Source organism: Barbus barbus (genome assembly GCF_936440315.1).
Source record: "Barbus barbus genome assembly, chromosome: 2".
NCBI lineage: Eukaryota > Metazoa > Chordata > Actinopteri > Cypriniformes > Cyprinidae > Barbus > Barbus barbus.
Genome location: NC_136730.1, coordinates 35,834,421 through 35,857,532, shown reverse-complemented (window position 1 = coordinate 35,857,532; position 23,112 = coordinate 35,834,421). Strand labels below are relative to the sequence as shown.

At 45.6% G+C, this 23,112-nt stretch overlaps 1 protein-coding gene across 1 annotated transcript in view; it reads right to left on the bottom strand.

Annotated features, from left to right (window-relative positions):
• The window catches only part of col25a1 (collagen type XXV alpha 1 chain), a gene marked incomplete at its 3' end in the record, with an annotated part of 457,976 nt that overhangs the window by 129,076 nt on the left and 305,788 nt on the right, over positions 1-23,112 (bottom strand). The window contains exons 8-9 of the mRNA XM_079435639.1: positions 17,774-17,890; positions 17,031-17,066 (exon numbers count right to left, since the gene is read on the bottom strand). Coding sequence (XP_079291765.1) covers positions 17,031-17,066; positions 17,774-17,890 — 153 coding nt within the window. The remainder of the gene's footprint in view (positions 1-17,030; positions 17,067-17,773; positions 17,891-23,112) is intronic.

The following is a 23,112-nucleotide window of genomic DNA, read 5'->3' as shown; positions in this document are numbered from 1 at the left end:
ATTGGGAGTAAATTCTAAAGCTCATTTTTCTCTTTTCTCTCTGCCACTATCTTCTGATTTGACTATTGCTACTGGTTGCTGGGATTTTGCCTGAGGGAAATCATAAACAGAACTATAAAGCTATCAAGCAGGTATTTGGAAACTTGAGAACGGCATTTCAAAATTTGTTTTCATTTTACCTTCCTCTTTGTGAAATCCTACCCCACTAGGTTGAAGCAGGTCAACGAAAAGGTAGGCGTCAGTGAGATTTCCAACACACACGAGGAACACGCTAACAGGCGTTGCGGTGTCAATCTTGCCATTACGGGACCAGTGCTGTCATTGTTATTATTTTCCTTCACCCCGGAGAAAAATATTAGCAATCACAGACTTACAAAAAAAAGCATTTTCCTTTCACAATCCTCTGACTAAGAAGCAACCTTCTGATATCAGACTTAACAAAAAAAAAAAGGAAATCTAATATCAGAAAGATATATTTTGTTTGAGTCCCTCTCCCTCATTTTGGCTTAGCTTAACCTTCGCCCTTGAAAAAAAAAAAGGAGAAGGGCTTTCCTTTACAGGAAATAGGTGAAGCATCCAATTATTACCCTGTTCCTTGCTCTGTTGTTGTTTTTCCTGTCTTTATCTGTTCTCTAGCTGTTCTACCTGTGTCTGTGTGTGTGTTCAATTTCTCCCACAGAGGCAACGAATTAGAAGCACACACCCCCCCCAGAGGATCACAGTCACCGAGAACCACACTCACCAACACTAGTACACACTCAACACTAGTACACACTCCTTTGTTTGTTGATTTGTTTTGTTTGGTTTCTTTTGTTTTGGTTTGTTTTGTTTTTCCCTTCAAGGTCTGTGTCAGTTGCGGTTGGAAAACTTCCCTCACCCGTCAGAACATGTCTCGCGCAACGGAACATGTCGGTCACTGGGACGATCTGGAAACATGGCTAAGTGCTGCAACCGACAGCCTCCTGCCTAAAGCCGCTGAAGCACTGAAACACCAGACACAAGACCAACTGGATGAAAACATCACAAGTCTCATGGCACAAGACCCAAGTCAAAGCTACAGTCACAAAGAATTAGCCAAGATTACCGGCTCCTTAAGCCACACACTCATCGCGACCCTCAAGTTGAGTGAGCTGCACAGCTCCAGCAGGAGTTGACACGCGCACAACGGCGCATCGAGCAGCTACAACTGGAAGCTCAGGAACGACGGGAAAAACCCGATGAGGTGAACCAAGGCGCTGAGGAGGAAATCAAAAGGCTAAAAGAAACCCTAGCAGCTACTAACAAAGAAATGCAACAAGTCAAGGCAGACTACGCTGATCGGTCCGAAAAGCTACAGTACGCGGAACAGCTGCTGGCGAAAGCAAAGGCCGACTTCAGGGACAAGAACGGCAGAATCAAAGCCCTTGAAACTCACCTGGATGAGTCAAGAAACGAGGTTAGCCGTCTAACATATCAGCTAGACTATGTCAAAGAAGAAGCTGATAGTCTCCAAGAGGAACTCAAGCATGCTTATGAACTGCGCCGTGAGCCATCAATGACACGAGACGCACCGACCTCACCCCTGCCAAGCGGGACTGGGTCACCTGTTCCTGGACTGACACATGAGGAAAGGATGGAGGGCGTGGAACGGAAACCTTCACCACCTGCCTCTAGAGAACTTTACCTCACTCTACCTCAGCCAAAAGCATCTGCGGCAGCCAGCCACAGATCATCGCACGGCTTGGACCTAAAAGACCTCGACAAGCTCGCCAGGAATATTGGCAAATTCACTCCAAGTGTGCCAAATAGCCAAAATGTCCAAGCGTATCTCCAAGACATCGATTTCCATCTGGAAATGCGACCTAACGTTACGGACAAAGATAGACTCTATTTGCTCCGAACAACATCCAGCTCTGAAGTTCGCAGCTTCCTGGACAGGCAGCCTGCTTACACAAAGACTGATTACCAACTGCCCTGAGAAGCCCTCATTAAAGAGTTCTCCGACCCTGAGTCCGAACAAGGTCTAGTGGCTGCACTGGAGACAAGACAAGGACGTCACGAACCTCCTCAAGCCTACTACAGCCGACTCAGACGAGCATACTTCGGAACTCGTAACGAACCTGACATGGAAGATGAACTAAACTTCAAAACTCTCTTCCTAAGGAACCTTCACCCCGGCGTAAGCCACCATCTTGGCGTTCTCGCATGTCCACGAACAATGACTGCTCAACAGTTGCGAGACTTGGCGCAGAAAGCCTACGGCAAACAGAAGATGGCCTCGGAAAAGAGCGGCAAAAGCTCAGCAGTTCTTGACTTCAACACTAACAGTCAAGGCCTGGCTCTAGAGGGCGCCCAACGCCAAGACAGTGCCAAGCCGCCTCCCAGAGAGTGGAATGCACCCTCGTCCAACAAAGAACGAGACTCCCACGCCGGTACCAGATCTAAACAGAGGTATGAACGCTTGGATGGACCGCGTGGATGTCAACGCTCACCTGGACGGCATTGGGAAAAGACATGGGACCAGCCAAGGCCTCATGAGAGTCAATGGGAAAGATCGTGGAACCAGCCAAGCTCGTTTGGAAACTCGAGAGGAAAAAATTCATGGGAATCCAACGGAAACGCCAAGGGAAAACGATAAAGTCACCCTGGAGCGACTAGCCCAAGGAATCGACGAAAGAATTCACAACGATTCCAAGCTGACCGAGCTCAAACTGAATCCATGCAAGAACAAAAGTCACCACCGTGTTTCGACTCACAAAAACTGATGGAAATGATGATGAAAAAATTCTTCCAACGGAAAGAGGAAGATCGGAGATGGGAAAAGAAAGAGAAACCAGATTCAGCCTGACTAGCGGCCGGACGAGAAGGCAGCGACCAGCTGGCCCAACCAGCCATGGAGAACAGCACTCCTTCATCTCACTCTCAGAGAACCGCAGTCACAATAACTTCAGATGGACACGAAACCCCATCTGAAAACCCAGCAACAGAGTTAGACATTAACTCAACACTCAAACCTCTAGATCACAGCAGCGTCCAGCAAACACCTGCTGATGAAACCACTCAAGTTCCTGAAAGTGCTGTCTTGGTTGTCTGCCACTCCTCCGAAGAATACCACATCAGCCCTGATATCCTAACCGTTTCCTCCCAAAATCCAGTCCCTCAACTCCTAGGCGATCTCGTTGAGAGAGGTATAGCAAAAAAGTTTTACCTCTCCATCATCATTGAACGACACATCAGAGTCGAAGCCCTTCTTGACACGGGAGCCGACATCACTCTAATGTCCACCGAGCTCCTCGAAAAGGTCCAAGAAAGAACAAAGGGGACTAATAGAACTCTCAGACTCCAGAGATGTGAGCTGGACCTCCAAGCATATTCCCACACGGGCCTCCAACTGAAACATGTGGCCCCAATCCACCTAACGGTTGGATCAATGGATCTCGTCCATCCAGTATACGTCTCATCACTCAAGACGTATCCACTTCTCATTGGGAAAGATCTGCTTAATCGCTTCGAACCGCTGATAGACTTCAAGCACCTAAAGATGTGGACACAAGTCCGCGAGCCTCTGCCTTGCCAGTCATTAGACTCCAACGAGTCGCAGTGTCAAGTCACAGACACCACCCTCAGTCCAGCGACTGATGATGCAATAGCAAAGCCTGTACCTGGATCAAGCACAAGCAACAAAGACCAGGACCCTCTCCTATGCTCACTGCAAGAGCCTGAATCAAACACAGGCCCCCATCGAGTCATGACTGCAATAGACGTTCAAGGCACATCAGTGTCCGACGCGGCACTAGCCCTGTGGGCAGAGAACTCAGCCATCAGCCTGAAGCTATTCAGCACAGTGAAGCAAAGACATCAGAGCCTACCACATGTCGCTAAGCACAGCCGCTTCCCTCTCAGTCCCTGGGCAACAACCATGGCCACCTCCAAGATCATCTGCGCTCTGGACATACGATGGAACAACAGACATCTGAGTCACTACTTCCTCGTCATTCCAGATCTACCGCACGACATCTATATTGGAGCGGATATCATGGTCCGGCTCAATGCTTACATTGACACTGTGAACGACATCATATGGGCTCCTCTGTCACACCAACTGACAACTGCAGTCAACCTCAAGAACCTCCAATCTGGTCAAACCATGCCCGATGCATGCGCTATGATCACGGAGCAAGAAGCCATAATACCTGCCTACAGCAAGAGTGTCAGCGTCCGCCTCAACATGCGACCTGGCCAAACTCTCAACAGTAAGCTAAGCTTCTTCCAACCTTCCAGGACCTGCCTGAAACTAGGACTGACCCTGGAAGCCACACCTCTCATCGAAGTGTCATCTCGTGCTGTGTATGTGCAATTCAACAACTGTACGGCCCAAGACATCCACGTTCCCAAAGCCAATCACCTGGGATGGCTCATCAGCCAGACATTCCATGACTTTGAACTGATGGTACCTGTCATAGGCCCTATACCAGCACATCTAATGCCAGACGAACACGAATACGACGACACCGTAATGTTCACAAAACCTCATGGAATCATTGCCATCACTTCCATTCTGCCGGTGTCCAGAGAAAGCGTCTGTCGATCAGAACTAACAGATGACACTCATCTCGCTGTCTATACTGTCTCAATACAGCCTGTGACGGAATCACCTCCACAGGTGAACACCGGGGTCCAACGCCCCTCAAATGACTTAACTGCAGAAGAACCCTACACCGGGTTCAATGCACAAATTCAGCAGATCCTGAGTGAGGCGGATGCCCTTCACAACGAAGTGGATCGCCAAGGACACTGTTGGATTACAAATTTATAAAATGATAAATCTAGGTTCCAATGTAATAGTATATAAACTGAAACAGTGTGTTTTACATTTTGAGGTACAGATGATGACATTCTAAGATGAAGTCAGGCAGCCCAGGTGTCTGAGACATTAACCTTTTGTCTTTAGGCACTTCCTGACCATTTGGGTGATACTGTCAGGCTGATTGGATTAGCACCTATGCATTTGAATCACACTGTTATGCTGATGATGTCAGGGCTAGGGAAATTCTGGTAATGGGCCGATTCCTGTACTGTGTTTGCATGCTTTGTTTAGATTGTCTCCACCTCTGTATCCCTCCCCCTCGAAATGTATATAAACTACAATGTATACTGTTTGAGTCAGACTTGGATGACTACAGCGACTACAGCGAGTTCTCAATAAAGAGTAACTTATCCCAAAGTCTCCTGGTCTCTGCTTTGACGAAGGAAAAAGTTTCCAACAACTCAAAGACATTCTGCACAAATACCGAGACTCTTTCGCAAAGGATTCTCTGGATTGTGGACTGACCAACATCCACACGGTGCGCATCCCGACAAACCCGAATGCGCCACCCACATTTGTGCGACAATACAAGATTCCAATAGCGTCATATGAGCCAGTGCAAGAAATTATTGACTCCATGCTGGAAAAGGGGGTCATCCGGCCCTGCAACAGCACATACTCTGCCCCGATATGGCCAGTCCTAAAACCTAACGGCAAATGGCGGCCCACCATCGACTATCGCAAGTTGAATCAACAAGTACCACTGTCACGATGGCCTATGACCCAATTGGATCAAGAAATCCCAAAGATCAAAGGCTCGACGATCCTGTCAACACTGGACGTCGCCTCCGGGTTCTGGACGATCCCTGTCCACCCCGATGACCAACACAAGTTAGCATTCACCTTTGGCAATCGACAGTACACCTTCACACGGTGTCCCTTCGGCTATGCCAACTCACCCGCTGAATTCAACATCTTTCTAAACAAAGCATGCCCTGACGCCAGAGCTAGAGGCAACCTCGTTTACGAAGATGTTTTGATGAAAAGCTCAAGTGTGGAAGACCACTTCAAGGAAATTGATCACGTCCTAAACCAGCTGACAACGGCAGGAGCCAAAATCGCTCTTCACAAAGGACAGTGGTGCGAAACCAAGGTGAACTATGTCGGACTGCTTGTCGGAAGAAACGGCATCGAGCCACAGTCTAACCGCACTCAAGCAATCCAAAGCATAAAAGCGCCGACTAACATCTCTGAACTGCGGAGCTTTCTGGGAGTGTGCAATTACTCGCGACAGTTCATCAAAGACTACGCTGACATTGCCCGACCACTAACCTCCCTCCTGAAAAAGGATGAAACCTTCGTCTGGACGGAAGCCCAGGACACCGCGATGAGCCAGCTCAAACAGCGCCTGTGCTCTGCCCCGTGTCTAGCTTACCCAGACCCCGGAAAAGAATTTTACTTGGATGCTGGATTCTCCAATCATTGCCTCAGCGCAGGCCTATACCATCTCCATGACAAAGACAAGCGAGTGGTCGCTTATGCCAGCAAAACGCTGCTTTCCCCAGAATGCAAGTACTCAGACTGCGAAAAAGCCTTACTTTGCACTGTGTGGGCTATCCAGCGTTTCTCGAATTACATCGGTGCACAGAAAGTCATCATCGAGACTTGTCACCAACCTGTCACCTTCCTACAACCTGCTCCTACCACCACAAGGGCAACTTACAAGCTGGAGCGGGAGTGGTCTGGCTCAACAACGACCCTTGCCCACCGCAACAATTCAACTTAGGCCCTCGCTCATCACAATATGCTGAAATAGCAGCCATCCTCATTACACTGCAAATGGCCGCATCCCACAACATCAAAGAATTCCTCATCTGTACCGATTCAAACTACGCCCGTCTCAGCTTCACCTGCCATTTAGCTGGATGGAAACAGAATGGATTCAAGACAGCTAACAACAAATCTGTCAAGCACCAGGAACTCTTCCAAGCAAGCGATGCAATTGTCACTGAACACGACATTATCATTTATTGGAAAAAGGTTCGAGGTCATTCACGTCAACCAGGACAAGACAAAGACTTCAATGACCAAGCCGATGCCCTCGCATCAAAGCAGGAGCATTACACGGAGAGTCCTGGACATTTCAATCCCTCCCACCCAACCCAACGGTGGCAGCCATTACCCGCCGCCAGCACGCCACTGGCGTTCACACCCCCACCTCCTCCCTCGTTACCCTATCACCTCAGTTCGCTACTGACGATCTGCTCACCCTCCAAACAGCGGATCCCACTCTGCGAACTATTGCGGCTCACATAGCCGACCCATTATCTCATCCTATTTCCACTTCCGACCTAACTGCTTCCTCTGAGCTCCGCACGCTCCACTCAATCAAGCACATGCTGCATCTGAGAGATGGTGTTCTCACATATGTCCCTGAGCCTCTCACTGCGCCAAAGCTCGTAGTGCCTCACGGCCAAAGGGGGATTTTGCTGACACACGCACACGATGCACCAGGCGCTGGACACCACGGTGCCAAGGCCACATACGAAACCCTCAAGCAAGTAGCATACTGGCCTGGCATGCAGCAGGACATAGCGGAATACGTAAAAGGATGCCTGGTGTGTTGCCAGTTCCAACCGGCAAACCCAAACCACCGAGCCCCACTGCAAAGAAAGGGAATGACTTTCCCATGGTCGGACCTCCAAATAGACTGGGTAGAACCCCTGCCACGGTCAACACGGGGTAACAAATACTTCCTCACCGTGGTCTGCGAATTCACAAAGTGGATAGAATGTCTCCCAGCTCCCAACGATACAGCAGAAACAACAGCCTGCCTGTTAATGAACCACATCTTCTCAAGATTTGGACTGCCTTTAAGGGTCAACTCTGACTGTGGAACCCACTTCACCGCTGCAATCATGCAGGAAGTGTGGAAACTCCTGGGCATACAGGCCAAGCTCCACATAAGTTTCCAACCAATGTCCTCAGGGCAAGTCGAACGTGGTAACCGAACAGTGGTCAGCATGTTAAAGAAGTATGTGTCCGCTAATCAAAAGGATTGGGATATCAAACTTCCACTGGTATTGATGGCCGCTCGAGCCACCCCTCACCGGTCCACCGGAGTACCCCCATTCACATTGATGACAGGGAGAAACATGACGCTACCGCTGCATCTGCTGTACCAACCCGGTGACCTGAACCTTGTCACTGCCTACACCACTCACCAGTACCTGGAAGAGTTGCATCAGCACCTGAGAGCGACTTTCGCCTTCGCGCAACAGCAACTGCAGCGAAGCGCAGAAGGTCGTAAAGCCTACTACGACCAAAAGGCCTCTCACCATGAGCTCAGTGTCGGAGACAAAGTGTGGTACTACCGCTTTGCCCAACCAAAGCAGAACACTTCCCATCACCTGGCAAAAAAGTTCTTACCTCGCTGGACAGGACCCCATGAGATAGTAGACAAGCTCTCACCTGTCGCCTACCGAATCAAAATCAGCCAAGGGCGCAGCGAGCCAATACTTCGATGGGTCCATCGAAACCAGATAAAGAGGCACCAGAGCTCCAGCCGACTGGCAAAGGGGGAAGATCAAACCCACTGACACAGACCGACACCCATACGCTCTACATCACACTAACATAATTTCTGTTGTTTAGGAAACATATAGCGACCTCGCTCAAACACTACACATACACTCTCTCCTCAGCTGCACTACTAGGGCCAACCTCTAGTAGAGAGGAGTTACTCCACACATGTGACACTCGTTTGCGGCCTCACCTCATTCGGTGTCCTTGTGTCTCTTTGTGTATCTTTTTTGTTTGTTGTGTCTCTTTTATGTTTTTCCCATTTTCCTTTTCTCAATCCAATCTCTCTTCTCCTCTAGTCCCCTCATCAGGAAACTCCCTTTACAAATTCCTTAAATCCAGGTCCCGAAATTGAGATTGACTCCCTTTAATAAGTCGTCGTAACTCGTTGTGAGAACCGTGGTCAACCGATCCAGGTAACCGGGCCATTCTCCTCAGTGTAACAATTATCGACGCTAATAACATTTACCGGCTCATAGATGTGGTGAATGTGGGATTTTGGCAAGGGAACACCTATGTCAAAATCCACACTCCTGAAGTCGTTGCGTATCACGATAACAACGAACAGTTGTATCTGGCCCCAAACCTAAAGATGTGTACACTCACGAAGGACATTCACTTCCTTTGCCCGAGTAAGCCTTTTATCCGCGATAATACTGAGGGCATCTGCGGCCTAGAATCCATAAGGCCCGACACTAGCTGCCCCGCCGAAGCGACACCACGTTCTCAAGTTGAGGTAACGCAAGCCGAAATTATCGGAAACCGATGGCTGGTCAACACCCCAGCGCGAACGGCTACCCTCACATACGATCAACACGACACCGCCACACGCATTATCCTACCTAACCAAACTCTATGGATCACGGTCCCTAAGGGCTCGATCCTCCATATTGACGATTTGGCGTTGTACCACCTTACCGACGACGAGTATCAGGCTGAAATCGAAATCTCACCTTTCTTCAAACAGCACTCCTTCACCCTTGATCCAGAATTGGAAGAAAGGATCAGGGAGGAAGGAACACAACTGATTGATTTAACTCCCGTTGATACAGCTTTAGAAGCTATCGCTCGCCTTCCGCCCGCTGGCGCGCCAATTATTCGGTCCTGGTCTGCCGCTGACACAGCGCTTTGCATCTCTACTATTGTAGGATATGTTGTGACTTTGACCCTGGCCTTCCTCCTACACAAACGAGTGAACGCCGTTCAAGAGTCTTGCAACAAATGCACGTCAGGCGTCCCGTGCATTTTCCGACGTGATAAAACTGACCAAGAACCCGAACCGGAGAACTCGACCAACCTGATTGAGATCACGCCTATACCACCTCGTCGAACCCCGGACAACTAAACCAATCAAAATAACCCCACTTCCAGTAACCCAGTTGTCTTCTCAAGTTTCTAACCTGTACATTCCAAAATTACCCTGCACCAGGATTCAGTCAGTGATGGAGATGTTGTTGTGCCTTGTGTGTGCCTGTTCTCCCTTCTTGTTCCAGCGCCCGCTAACGTTCACAACGGGAACCTCACCGAGCGAAGGGGGAATATGTAAGGAGTGGTCTGAACGCACACACCTAACACCAGACTTCTTGACGCCGTATGGACGGCCCTCCCTTAAACCTCCTGAGACCAGAAAAACATATATTTTGGGTTTTTGAGAGCCCTTGTCATTTGGAGAAACTACACAGAACCCTCCCTAACTGCTAACTCCATTAAGTCGCAGTAATTCAACAAAAATAGTGCAAAAGACTTTTACGAGCACGTCCAGGCACGGACCAGCCCAGACCTCCAAGAAAAGACCTTATGACCCGGCTATCACGCACATTCCTGAAAACGCGCGCCTTTTCTCTGTTGTGCTCCTTAAAACAGACAAAGGAATTCAACTGGTCCATGTTGCTATTGAAACAAAGAAAGATAGCCACACCCTGAAGGAGTTTGTTTTAACCCTCTGAGCCCGACAAACGCGAATACGCGTTTTGGGGCAGATTTTCCTGATAAGGCAGAAATGAGCTTGAATTACTCTGCCATTTTTGATCGTTCAGATAAGAGCAATACACCATTCGAATCTGTAAGGGGTCTTCTTTTATTTGTATACACTCATAATAACAACTAAACGTTGTGCTTTTGAAGAATAAAGAAAACAAACAGGGTGCGCTCTCTGTCTTCTCCGTCTCCGCGATCTGTTTTCAGAAATGCGTCACTAAAATGAAGTGTAACTCAGCAAATACTCAACACAGAAACATGAGAGTTATCTCTATAGGAAACCTGAAGTGTCCACTTTCAAATGAAGTAAGTCATATCGAAAACAAATATTCTGTGATGAAGTAATCCGTATGAAACCAACACGATGTTCAGTCTGTCCCGTCTAACTCATTATTTTTAATGAGATCCCGCCCCCTCGCGTTCACATGCAAATAACCACGTGACCCGCGCGCGCGGACCATAAACAAAGCGTCAGTGAAGAGTTCATCGCTGCTACTGTTACTTTCTGGAAGAAGACGCGCTGAGTAAAGGCTGGATTTCCTCAAAAGTTTGATGAATAAGTAAGTAATGTTTATGTTTTGCATTAGTTAACGTGTTATTGTGACATAAACTTGAACACATTACTAGATGGGTTGTTCCCAAATTACAACACGATAAATGCTACGCATCTCAGAATGTTTAGACCATGTTTATTATTAATAATATCTGTTCAAAAATATATTTTAATAGCGTGCTAAACGGTAACAATTAGTTCTCAGATATAAAATATATTTTTTATAGTGCAAAGTTCATCCTTTTATAGTATAAAGCATGAGTGAGTCTATGACTGCAGAATCATATCCTCTATACTATAAAATAATACATGATGTTCAGAATGGCTATATAACTACAAAATCATAGTTGGGTTTTCCCCAAACTATAATTCCTGACTAAAATGTTTGAAATCCAGTAAAACATTGTGAATATGATGGGCAATTCATTGTATTTAAATTTCTTAAGGCGCGAGTATGTTTTCATGCTCTTTATAAAACAATAAAAGTAATATGAGAGTACACATGATGAATGCTACGAGTCTAAGTATGTTTAGAACATGTTTATGATTAATAGCCTACTCTGTTCAAAAATAGAGTATAATTGCATGCTAAACAATAATTTGTTTCTCAAAAATAAAATGTCTCTTTTTTTTTTTACGATAATACAAAGCATGAATGAGTCTATGACTACAAAACCTATATATATATATATATATATATATATATAGATGCTCCTGATATAAACATGCTCACAAATGTTTTTTCTCTTTTTTGGATGTTTGTATTTTATTGAATCAGACACCTGCACCACAGATGATGAATCCTGCTGACTTTCAGTCTCTTCCAACTGTTTTCCTCTGAGAGCGCTGCACCAACATCAGAAGTTCAGAAAACACTTAAATAACACGTAAATATCAGGTATGATTTATCTGTTTCATTTGTTGAACAGAATCTGTTGCAGGAATGACTCAAAGTCTGTTCACATCTCTGTGGTTAGATCAGTGTGCACAATAATGTGTCTTTGACCCTCATTATGTATGTTTTGATTATACTGTGTTGTAAATAAAATACAAATCATTTAAAAACCCCATTTTTTCAGTCTCCTCACACTCTCTTACCTGCCTCAGTCACAGTCACACTGATGGCCCATTAGCAGCTTTAGGGGAGGGCCCTTTGTCTCTCAGGTGAGAATCACTTAATATTCAAGACCATTACCACTCCCTCGCATTTTGGCTTTAGATCACAAAACATGTCTTTAGACATTTAAATCAATATATTGTTTTCTGTGAATGAGTAAGCTGAATGATTTTCACATAATTGTGAAGTAAATATTCTAGCCTACAAGATCTGGTTCTCAAAAGTCTTGTAAACAATTGTTCTGTATGTGTTTTATGGTCTTATTTCAGGGAACCCCTATGTCAAAATCCACACCCCTGGAGTCGTTGCGTATCACGATAACAACGAGCAGTTGAATCTGGCCCAAACCTAAAAATGTGTACGTTCACTAAGGACATTCATCACCTCTGCCCGAGTAAACCCTTCGTCCGCAATAATACCGAGGGCATCTGCGGCCTCAAATCCATTAGACCCGATACTAGCTGCCCTGCCGAAGCAACACCATGTTCTCAAGTTGAGGTAACACAAGCTGAAATCATCGGAAACCGATGGCTAGTCAACACCCAAGCGCGAACAGCTACCCTCACATACAATTAACACGATACAGCCACGTGCATTATCCTGCCTGACCAAACTCTATGGATCGCTGTCCCTAAGGGCTCGATCCTCCATATCAACGAGTTAGCATTTTATCACCTTAACGACGACGAGTATCAGGCTGAAATCGAAATCTCACCCTTCTTCAAACAGCATTACTTCGTTCTCGATCCAGAATTGGAAGAAATGATCAAGGAGGAAGGAACGCAACACATTGACTTGACTCCTGTTGATACAGCTTTAGAAGCTATCGCTCGCCTTCCACCCGCTGGCGCACCAATCATTCGGTCTCGGACTGCCGCTGACACAGCGCTTTGCATCTCTACTATTGTAGGATATGTTGTGACATTGACACTGGCCTTCCTCCTACACAAGGGAGTGAACGCTGTTCAAGAGTCTTTCAACAAATGCACGTCCCTGTATTTTCCGACGTAATAAAACTGACCAAGAACCCGAACCTGAGAACTCAACCAACCTGATTGAGATCACGCCTATACCGCCTTGTTGAACCCCTGACAATTAAACCATGCGGAATGACCCAATTACCAATAATCCTAAAGAATGTACCCCTACGTCTTCTCAAGTTCCTAACGTGCTCATTCCTAAATTACCCTGCACCAGGATTCAGTCAGTGATGGAGATGTTGTTTATGTCTTGTGTTTGCCTGTTCTCTCTGTCTCTTGTTCCAGTGCCGGCTGACGTTCGCAATGGGAACCTCACCGAGCAAAAGGGGGATATATGTAGAGATTTCATATACAGAGATATCAAACAACTCACTCTAAGGAGAATCTAAAATCTTCCCCCTCTCTGAACCTTCACGAGTGCTAAGTTAATTATCACTACCGCTGACATCAATATCCTATAGTGGTTCCTGTCAGCATTTTCTTGTCCACTCAGAAGAGAAATTACTAACTTAATCAAGGAACAACAAAGGTTTTTTTGTATCCAGGACTACAAGAGTCTTTTTAGCAACCCACGGAGGACCCAGATCAGATCAGCATGTACAGTATAGATCATGAACTGATGCACTGATCCAACAGGAAACGGTGATTAAATTAAGTGACTGCCCCCAGGCCGACAAAAACACGAGATCTGTAACATGACCATCTCATGACTGCTGCGTGTCCATCTCCAACTGTTCTTTTAATGGACAAAAAAATTCAAACTTGCAGGAAGATTTCTCAAAAGGACAATAATTTAAAATCATTTAAAGTATTGGAGCAATATGCTTACCAATAACTGTGTTCTATGCCCATTTATGTGTGATGTATTAGTTCTAATCTTTAATTTGTAACCCTTTGTATTCTAGCAGGAAAAGCTATTAACGTGTGAAATATGTCGAGTTTGATTTCGTATGAATGGTCATGAAAAATGCAACAATTCAGGTGTGAAATTATATGTCGATTTTCAACATTATACGAATGATGAATACTTTTATAAGACGTTATTAGAAATATTCCCCACATGAAGATCACAGATTAGATTAAGCTTTGTGTCCAAAGAAGCACAGTGCGGGGCGGAGCTCCACCTACAGGGACAATCTGACTGGATCACACAGCGAATGGGAGGGACCGAAATCAGCCCCATAAAAATAGACACAAAGTCTGCTTTGAAAGAAACTTTGTCCATCACTGGTCGAGCTGCAAAGCGCTCACAGCCTTTACATCAGGCCGACCATTCAACAACCACCAATAATTCGTCAAACTTCTGAAGAAACCCTTGAAAGCCTGAAGCTACACGGAAGAAACTCAGAGAAGAGCTTCAAGTCTCGCTTCTCTCAAGGAACCAGGCAACCGCCAATCACAAGAGGGCATCCCCAGTGACATCACCCACAACATCAACAGCAGCCCCGGAGGTTCCCCTCGAACATGCAGGAACATGGGAAACACCAGATCAGCTATCGACTCAACTTGAAAAGCAAGTAACAAACAGTCTCCTTATCTGGCTGGTTGAATTAATCTTTAAAAGCAAAGATAGTAAGTTCCCTGCTTATGACTTCCTCAGGTTGAATTTAGAGAATTCTTGGAAAACGAGCATTAGAACCTTAAACTTTCTTCAAACCGCAATAACCTCTGAGCTGTGTGTGTGTGTGTGTGTGTTTTGTTTTGTTTTATTTAGCTTAGTTATGTATTGTAGAGTAACAGTTAGCAAATAAACGTGTTTCATTTTACAGAGCAGTGTTTGTGTTTTGTACTTGAGTGGCTACTGCCTTGAGCTGTTGGTCATTTGCTACCTTGCTTAAAATTTTATAATTTACTATTTTGTTTGTTTTGATTGTGGCCACGAAGCAAGATAAACTAAATTGTTGAGATATACTGATTTTAACAATCGCTGGACGATCATTGATAAGGTATAAATAATGAATATTGAATTAATATCAATTCAGCCAAATCAACCCCAATCTTTAAGACTTAATTCCCTAAAGCTAAAAATGAAATAATAAAATAAGAGCTAATTCTTACATGGTTATAATTTATTTTAGTCTCTTTCTTTCTCTGAGCATCTTGTTCACAGACGTTTTGGAACAGTACATCCTATTAATGTGTTCTTAGAGAATTTAATTGGAACTGGAATAATTTGGACATATAAGGTTCATGTAAAAATATATTTTTTACCATGGAATATGTTGTTACAAACTGCCTCTAAAAATCAATATTGAAATTCCAAAGTTGATAGGGACAATAAATGAAAGGCAGTTTTTCTGAATAACAACATTCACTAACAAAATTGCTTTGAATGACTGTGACAACATGACCTTACTCTTAAAACTCTCTCAGTTTTTCTAGCATTCCTTTTATTTCCATAAATGGATGCAGCACCTAGTCACTGGTTTTATAGAACATAAACTGCATTCATTAAAATAATCAAAACTTCTCGATGATACTCATTGTCATATGGGCCATTTCTGGTACTTAACGACACAGATAACTTACTACAACAGAGCCAATGACCAGTGTTGGGTAAGTTACTTTCAAAAAGTAATTAATTACAGTTACTAATTACTTCATCAATATTGTATTTAAATTACTTTACTAATTACTCTATCTGAAAAGTAACTTAGTTACTCAATAAGTAACTTAATTATTCAAATCGCTAATTAGGCTACATCTTAAAATCCCTATAAACCTTAATTGAAATTAAACTCTATATTCTTTCAATTCGAGTCAAACATAGAATAGTTTAGCCTTTTAGCTTTAAAACAACTGTAATACTTAAACATTTTTATGTAAAAAATTTAACCTCCTTTGGTTAACAAATAGAAATACTCTGCAAAATATCTGAATAACAAAAAGGCTTAAAAGTTAAACAATACATTTCAGTTTGGCAAGATGTTCAGGAAAAGCCCAACTAGTAAAATCTGTACAGGTTTATGTCAAAATAACACGTTAACTAATGTAGGAAAGAATAAATTACAGAAATGATCTTCTCTGCTGAATAATGTCAGATCGCGCTGTTCTTATGAGGTAAATTTCTCATAGCAGGTCTTCTTTCAAAAATTATGAATATTAGATGATTTTTTTTTTCTTAATATTTTACTTTTTTTTGTATCTAGGTGAGGGCATATGCGCGCAGGTGACTGCATATAATGAGCTCAGACACGGGAAAGACTGTACCTTGCTTTAGTTTCATACGGATTGCATAATCAGAAACATTAGTTTTTAATTTGAATTCGTTCAAGTGTCAAGTAGACACTTCAAGATTTTTAGATTCTATTGATTTTAGTCTCATATGTATCTGAGTCAGAGCCGGCGCCAGGGCACCTCCATCAGAGGGGCATTTGAATTTCTGGGGGGGGCACAAATCACGTTTTGTGTGTGTGAGTGTGGCGGGGGTTCGGGGTGTGATGGGAAGCGTGCAATCTGTGATTGCGTGCAGTTTCTGACGCTCGCTAAAGCGTGCAATCGCTTTCTTATGTGCGCTGTTTTACCGGTTTCACTTTCGCTTTCGAAAACGTTCAGCAAGAAGGGGAGAGAATGGAAAGTGGGGGGCACCGTAACTCTGCCCGCGAATGCCCCCTCTTGGTGCCGGCCCTGATTTAAGTATTTAAGGTTTCTCTGTGAATCAGGAAAATCTGAAAGTGAACGCACCCGCACGCGGAGGGTTAAAGCCGCTGCATTGAATATCTTTAGACAGTAAATTTAGATTTCAAATTCAATATTGCTTTTAGAACTGTTGAAATTATTTACTGTATGTAAGGCAAGTACTTTATAAGTAACTGTAATTAAATTACCTAAAAATGAACAGTAATCCCTTACTTTACTTTTTCAGTGGATAAGTAATTTAATTACAGTAACGCGTTACTTAGTAACGCGTTACACCCAACACTGCCAATGACTATACACATATGATGTTATAGCATCTAGCTAAATGTAGAATTGTGTATAACTGTATAGGTGAAGCTACTGTATGTTAGTTGCTGTAAATACAATGACACTTACCATTTGACCAATCTCTCCTGGCATTCCAGGGTCTCCCTGTGAGATACATAATATATACAGTAGTCAACATTTGAAGTGGATCAAAACCTTTCATCAAAAAGGTTGTCCTAAAATCTAAAACCAAAATGCTTTCTTGTCTTAAGACAACTTTGATTAACTTTTTTGATCCACTTCAAATGTTGACTATATTATTTAATGTTGACTATTGCTATATTTAACCGTTATTTAGAAACTTATATGAAAACAATAAAACTATTAACATCTCATCCATGCATCCATAGTCTTAATTTTATGAAAGGTTATTTCATATATTTCATATCATATTGAAGATGATATTAGGTTGATGAGACAAAACTACTATTTTTATTTGACATCTTTTAGACTTTTAAGGGAAAGAAACAGTTTGTGACAAACATCAAAACACTGCCCACTGTGTCATTACGTGTCTCAGGTGTCATACTTTATAATCTTGGTAGATGCTTTTTTAACTAAAGAGAAGAAAAGAGCATTTGCCAAAATTTTCAATCACAAAAATATACACGTGAAACATTCAAATATATCAGTTTCAAAGAAATTAGTGACAGAAGGGTTGAGAAAACAATACAACGATCTTGCCTGGAGTAAATACAATAAAGAGCCCTTCATATTATTACACTCTCGCCTTGGTCCAAATGAACAATTGAAAGTCCTGATAAATTTGTAAGCATGATCCTTCAACATGCTCTGCTTTTAGAGATACTTACACGGAGCCCTGGGTCTCCCCGAGGACCATCTTTTCCTGTGTCCCCTGGGGGTCCCCTGGGGCCTGGGGGACCTGGAGGTCCAGGAGGCCCTGGGGGTCCTGCTTGACCCTGGTCACCCTGTGACAGTAAAATTGTAAATATGTGAAACATTATTATAAGTCAAAGAATAAAGCATACATAAATGTTTATATGCAGTTTAAGGGTAAAAGCCTGAAAGGTTCATGAAAATGTGTAATCTCTCTTATCTCACATTAAAAAAAAACATTAGAATGAAGGTCCAATATATTTTAAGTGAAATCAGAGAATACACTTATGTGATCTTATGTAATTTTCAAGAAAATCAGGTCAATATAAAGTTTATTTTGAGTTTGTTTCAAGGAGTTTGAAACAGCTTGCCAAAGCAAACATTTTGAAAAAGGAAATTGTGTTATTGAAAGGAAAGCATGCAGGACATAGGCCTTATTTACATATTCAACTAAATGCCACTCTAAGCAGTATTGACAGCATCGGGATGTGCGATAACAGTGTACCTTTGCTTGCATATTTCAAACTTCTCTTTACCACTAAGTGAGGGAAAAAAATATAATTCACAGTCAGTATACTGGGGCATTCAGGCTATAGATGTAACGTTTACTCTCTATATTAATCCAATCAGTTATGATGGTACAGTTCCGTTTTACTGGGATGATTCCCTTTCACAATTTTGGAGCATAATTAAATAAAGATTTTAATAAACTCTGTCTGAGGCTGAGTATAAAACATAAATCATGTATATTAAGACATTTTTATTCATGCAAAGCTCTTGTGCTGGTTTTGATGGGACGGAAAGACAATCTGTCTGAGTAAGTGGAACAATACCATTTTGATTTATACATATTTGTGTTTTCAGTTTACTTATTCTGTATATTTTTGCTTTTAACAGACAACTCATACTTTGTAATTGTATGTGCAACAGGTCACTAACCACAATTCCACAAATAAGGATTAAGAATTCAGAGCCTCCTTATTTTTGCAGCCCTGATATTAGGCTGATATATCACAGAGATTATTCATGGTAACACTTTAGAATACTGTTCTGTCATTAATAAATAACTTCACAAGAACACTTGAGTAATGCAGTATTAGCACTCTAGTAACTACTATTAACTAACAAGAAACTGATTAATGAATTATCAAGTAATAGTGCTTAGTCCAATGTGGTAGTTTACTATTAGCTCATAGGTAACTACTACTTTTTCATACCTCCTAGAGAACTATGTTATGTTTAGATAGGACTCAATAACTACACCGTGTAGCTTCGTTTAGGCGTTTTACTGAATACCAACAACCTTATAATTTTACGACCTTTTCCGTCAATCCCTGTTTTAAACCTTAAAGGCACCATAACCTGTCACGCGCAGTGCATAACATAACAGAGTCCAACAGGACACAATCCTGAACGTTTTCAAACATAACATTCCCCCCCCCCCCGCCCCCTGGAAACTGAAACATAACATTTAGCCCACATTCCCCAGTGTCACTATCACCCTGTCACATAGTCCCCATGCCAGATGGGCGGTACCCTCAACCTCTGAGGGCGTGCTGGCCGTGAAGCTGCGTCGGGCGGTGCTGGAGGATTACCCCCCCCCCCCCCCCCGATTAGCTCTTGGCCTCGACTGCCAACCTAGAGCCGCTGCCAGATGTGAAGCAAGTGCTGCGGGGGCTGCGACTCTGTGCAGGCGGTTTGAGTGCCAACGAGTCCCATTCTCCAGTCTGTAAGTGGCCGGCCCCAACTGCTTAGTAACCCGCAGGGGCTCTGACCAGTATGACTGCAACTTATTTTGGCGATGGAGGTGTTTAATCCTGACCCAAACCCCTGGAGAAAGTGAGGGGGTCTGCACTCTGTGCGTGGCATCAAACCTCGCTTTCATCCCAGCCTGCGAACCTTTCACCTGAGCTCTGGCTTTCTGGAGCCCTGAACTCTCACGTGCAGGAGCTGGCTCAGCTCTCAAGCAGTCCAGTGGTTGCTTTAGTTCGCGCCCAATCATGAGCAATGCAGGTGACACTCCCGTGGTGGAATGCTTGGATGCCCGGATGGTCAGGAGAGTTTGGTTGAGTGCATCGCTGAAGCTTTTCCCCTCCTCCAGACAGGCTCGGATTCCATTTTTGAGAGTTTTATTCAGCCTTTCCACCCCTCCATTACTCTCTGGGTGATACACTGCCGTCCTGATGTGCTTAATGGACCGTACCGTGAGAAACTCTGAGAACTCTGCAGATGCAAATTGCGGCCCGTTATCCGTTGTGACAACACTGGGGAGGCCCCAGCGCCCAAAAAGGATGTCCAGGCGGTCGATGATGGAGTGTGCAGAGATGGAGCTCAGTTGAAAAACCTCTGGCCACTTCGAATGGAGATCGTGCACAACCAGCAGGTAGCGAGCGTGAGCAGGTGCCCCGTGAAGTTCGCCACAGAGGTCAACCTGAATATGTTCCCAAGGTGAAGACGGCCAAGGAGTCGGGGTGAGAGGGGCTGTGGCAGGCTGACCAGTTTTCCCACTCAGGAGGCAGCAAGCACAATTACGTACCAGCTCCTCAACATCAGGATCTATGTGGGGCCACCACACTGTGTCACGGCAGCGCTGCTTCACCTTGACCACCCCCAGGGTGCCCCTCATGCGCCATTTGTAGTACTCTGGACCTGAGACTCTCTGGAACGACCGCACGGTGGCCACGGGCCAGGCACACCGCCCCCCAGCAGGAGAGCTCGTTGCGGAAACGGTAATAGGGAAGCAGCCTGTCATCCACTTTGGCAGGCCAGCCGTCCTGGACGTAGGTACGGAGAGTTGTGAGGGCCTCATCAGCAGCTGAGGCCTGCTGCAGTTCCGCTAGAGTGACTACTGAACTGAGGGGCCCGTGCAGGATGTGGACCCAGTCTTCGTCGCTCTCTGCATCTGCTGCCACCCCGCCCGTCTCCTTCGTCACTGACACAGCTCTAGACAGGAGGTCGGCCACCGTGTTGGCCCGCCCAGGCATAAACTCCAGACTGAAGTTGTACTGGTTTAGCCTGTCAGCCCACCTCAGCAGTCTCATGGGCCTGTGCCCTGAGCCTTGAGTCGCCAGCAGTGCTGTCAGTGCTTGGTGGTCTGTACGGATGGTGAAAGGCCTCCCGTATAGGTAAACATGCCAGCGTTCGCACGCCCACAGGCAGGCCAGGGCCTCCCTCTCCCCCACTGAATACTTCTGTTCTGCAGGAGTAAGTGCCCGTGAGGCGAAAGCCACCGGGCGTTCCCCCCCTCTTGAATCTGGGAGAGCACAGCGCCTAGCGCTACCCCGGAGGCGTCGCAGGTGACCATGGTGGGCGCAATCAAGCTGAAATGGGTCAGTGTGGGCGGGGACGTGAGCTGCCGTTTGATGATGCGCACGGCTTCGTGGCAGGCTGGGGTCCAGTCCCACGTAACATCCTTCCTGAGCAGCCGGCGCAGGGGGGCCGTTGAGTCAGAGTAGTGTGGCATGAATCTAAGATAGTAGGCGGCCATCCCCAGGAAGGAAGACAGCTGGGATGGTGACTGCGGGTCTGGCAGGGACAGAATGGCCTCCGTGTGGGACATAATCGGGGCGATGCCCTTCTTCGAGAGTCTGAAGCCCAGGAACTCGACCTCCTCGACCCCGAACATGCATTTCTCAGAGTTCAGTGTGACCCCATGCTGTTCGAAACGCTGAAAGACCTGCTCCAAGCGATCGTCATGCAGTGCGGCGGAGGGCGCATGCACCACCACGTCATCCAGATAGATGGAGACACCCTGGATACCAGCCAGTACGAGTGACATTATCTTCTGAAAACAGCTCGGGGCTGATGAAAGTCCGAATGCCATGCGTTTAAATCTGAAAACCCCCACGTGCGTGACAAACGCTGTAAGATCCATGCTGGCCGGTGCCAGAGGGACCTGCAGGTAGCCGTTACGCAAGTCCATCTTACTGAACACGGAGGAGCCGTGGAAATGGCTAGTGAGCTCCTCAGCTGTAGGTAGGGGGTACTTATCAGGGATGATGGCTTTGTTTACATCCGTGAGGTCGACACAGAGTCGCACAGAGTCGTGAGGTCGACACAGAGTCCGCCCCCCTTTTTCTTGGCTATCACCAGGTTAGACACCCACGGCGAGGCGTTGACGGGCTCTATGACGTCTGCTTCCACCAGGCGATGCTGCTCGGCCTCCACAGCGTCACGGAGTGCCAGGGGAATGCGCCGGAGGGGTTGAATAATAGGGCGGACCGACAGGTCAACAGAAGGCTGGTGTACAAATCCAGGCATGCGGCCCAGCCTGTTGAACAGTAGTGGATAGCGGTCAGGCCATGAAGCGGCGACCTGCAGGACATGCAGGCCCCTAGCATCACTCACAGTACAACCCAGGGCAAGGAACAAGTCTAGGCCCATAATGTTAGCTCCCTTCCGGGTGATGCAGAACTTGGCGGCAGGTGCACATTGTTGATCATATCTGACAGGGAGGCGGGCCACACCCAGAGTGGAGATGGGGAAATGGCCGTAGCCTAACAGAGGTTTAGCCGCTGCTTCCAGAGGCACGTGACTGAAGAAGCGGTCATATGTAAATTTGTTCAGGATTGACACTTTAGCCCCTGTGTCCACGAGGAGTGGGATGAGAGCCGTGCCCACATGGCATGTGCAGAGCTTGAACGAAGGCTGTGAGGTCTGTACAGTGTTTATGGGAACAGCAGCAGTATCATGGCAAGCAGGAGAGGAGCGACAGCAGCGTGCAAAATGGTTCAACTTGTTGCAGTTACGACAACGTTTTCCCTGAGCAGGGCATGACTGATCTCTGGTTGCATCTTTAGGAGAGCCACAGTTGCTACAGCTCCTGTGCCCACTCTCCCTGGACCCCTTGTCCACTCTCTGTACATCCAAACTGTCACTCGCCCTGTCATCCGCCTCTGTGTGCAGAACTGACGGTGGTGATGATGTCACCGGCTCGTGCACAGCGCGGCCGAACTTGCGCGCCTCCATTAAGGCCGTTTCCAGCTGCTTTCCAATTACTAAAGCATCCGCTAGTGTCGTGGAGTCAGGCTCCAGTAAAAGTCTCTCTCTCAGGTGGTTACATGACGTTTTCTCTATTAACTGGTCAACTATAAGTCCATCCTCCAAAACCCCAAAATCACAAAATCCCGCCAGCTCACGTAATGCTGATACATAGTGGGAAACGGTCTCACCCGACTTTTGGGTCCTCTGACGAAACTCAAAACGGTGCATCCGCCAGCTTTTCCCGGAGCTGAAGTGAGCTTTCAAGGCGGCCGTGGCTGTGACGTACTTATTATCCGATAAGGTGAGCGTGGCGAAAATTCGCTGTCCCTCC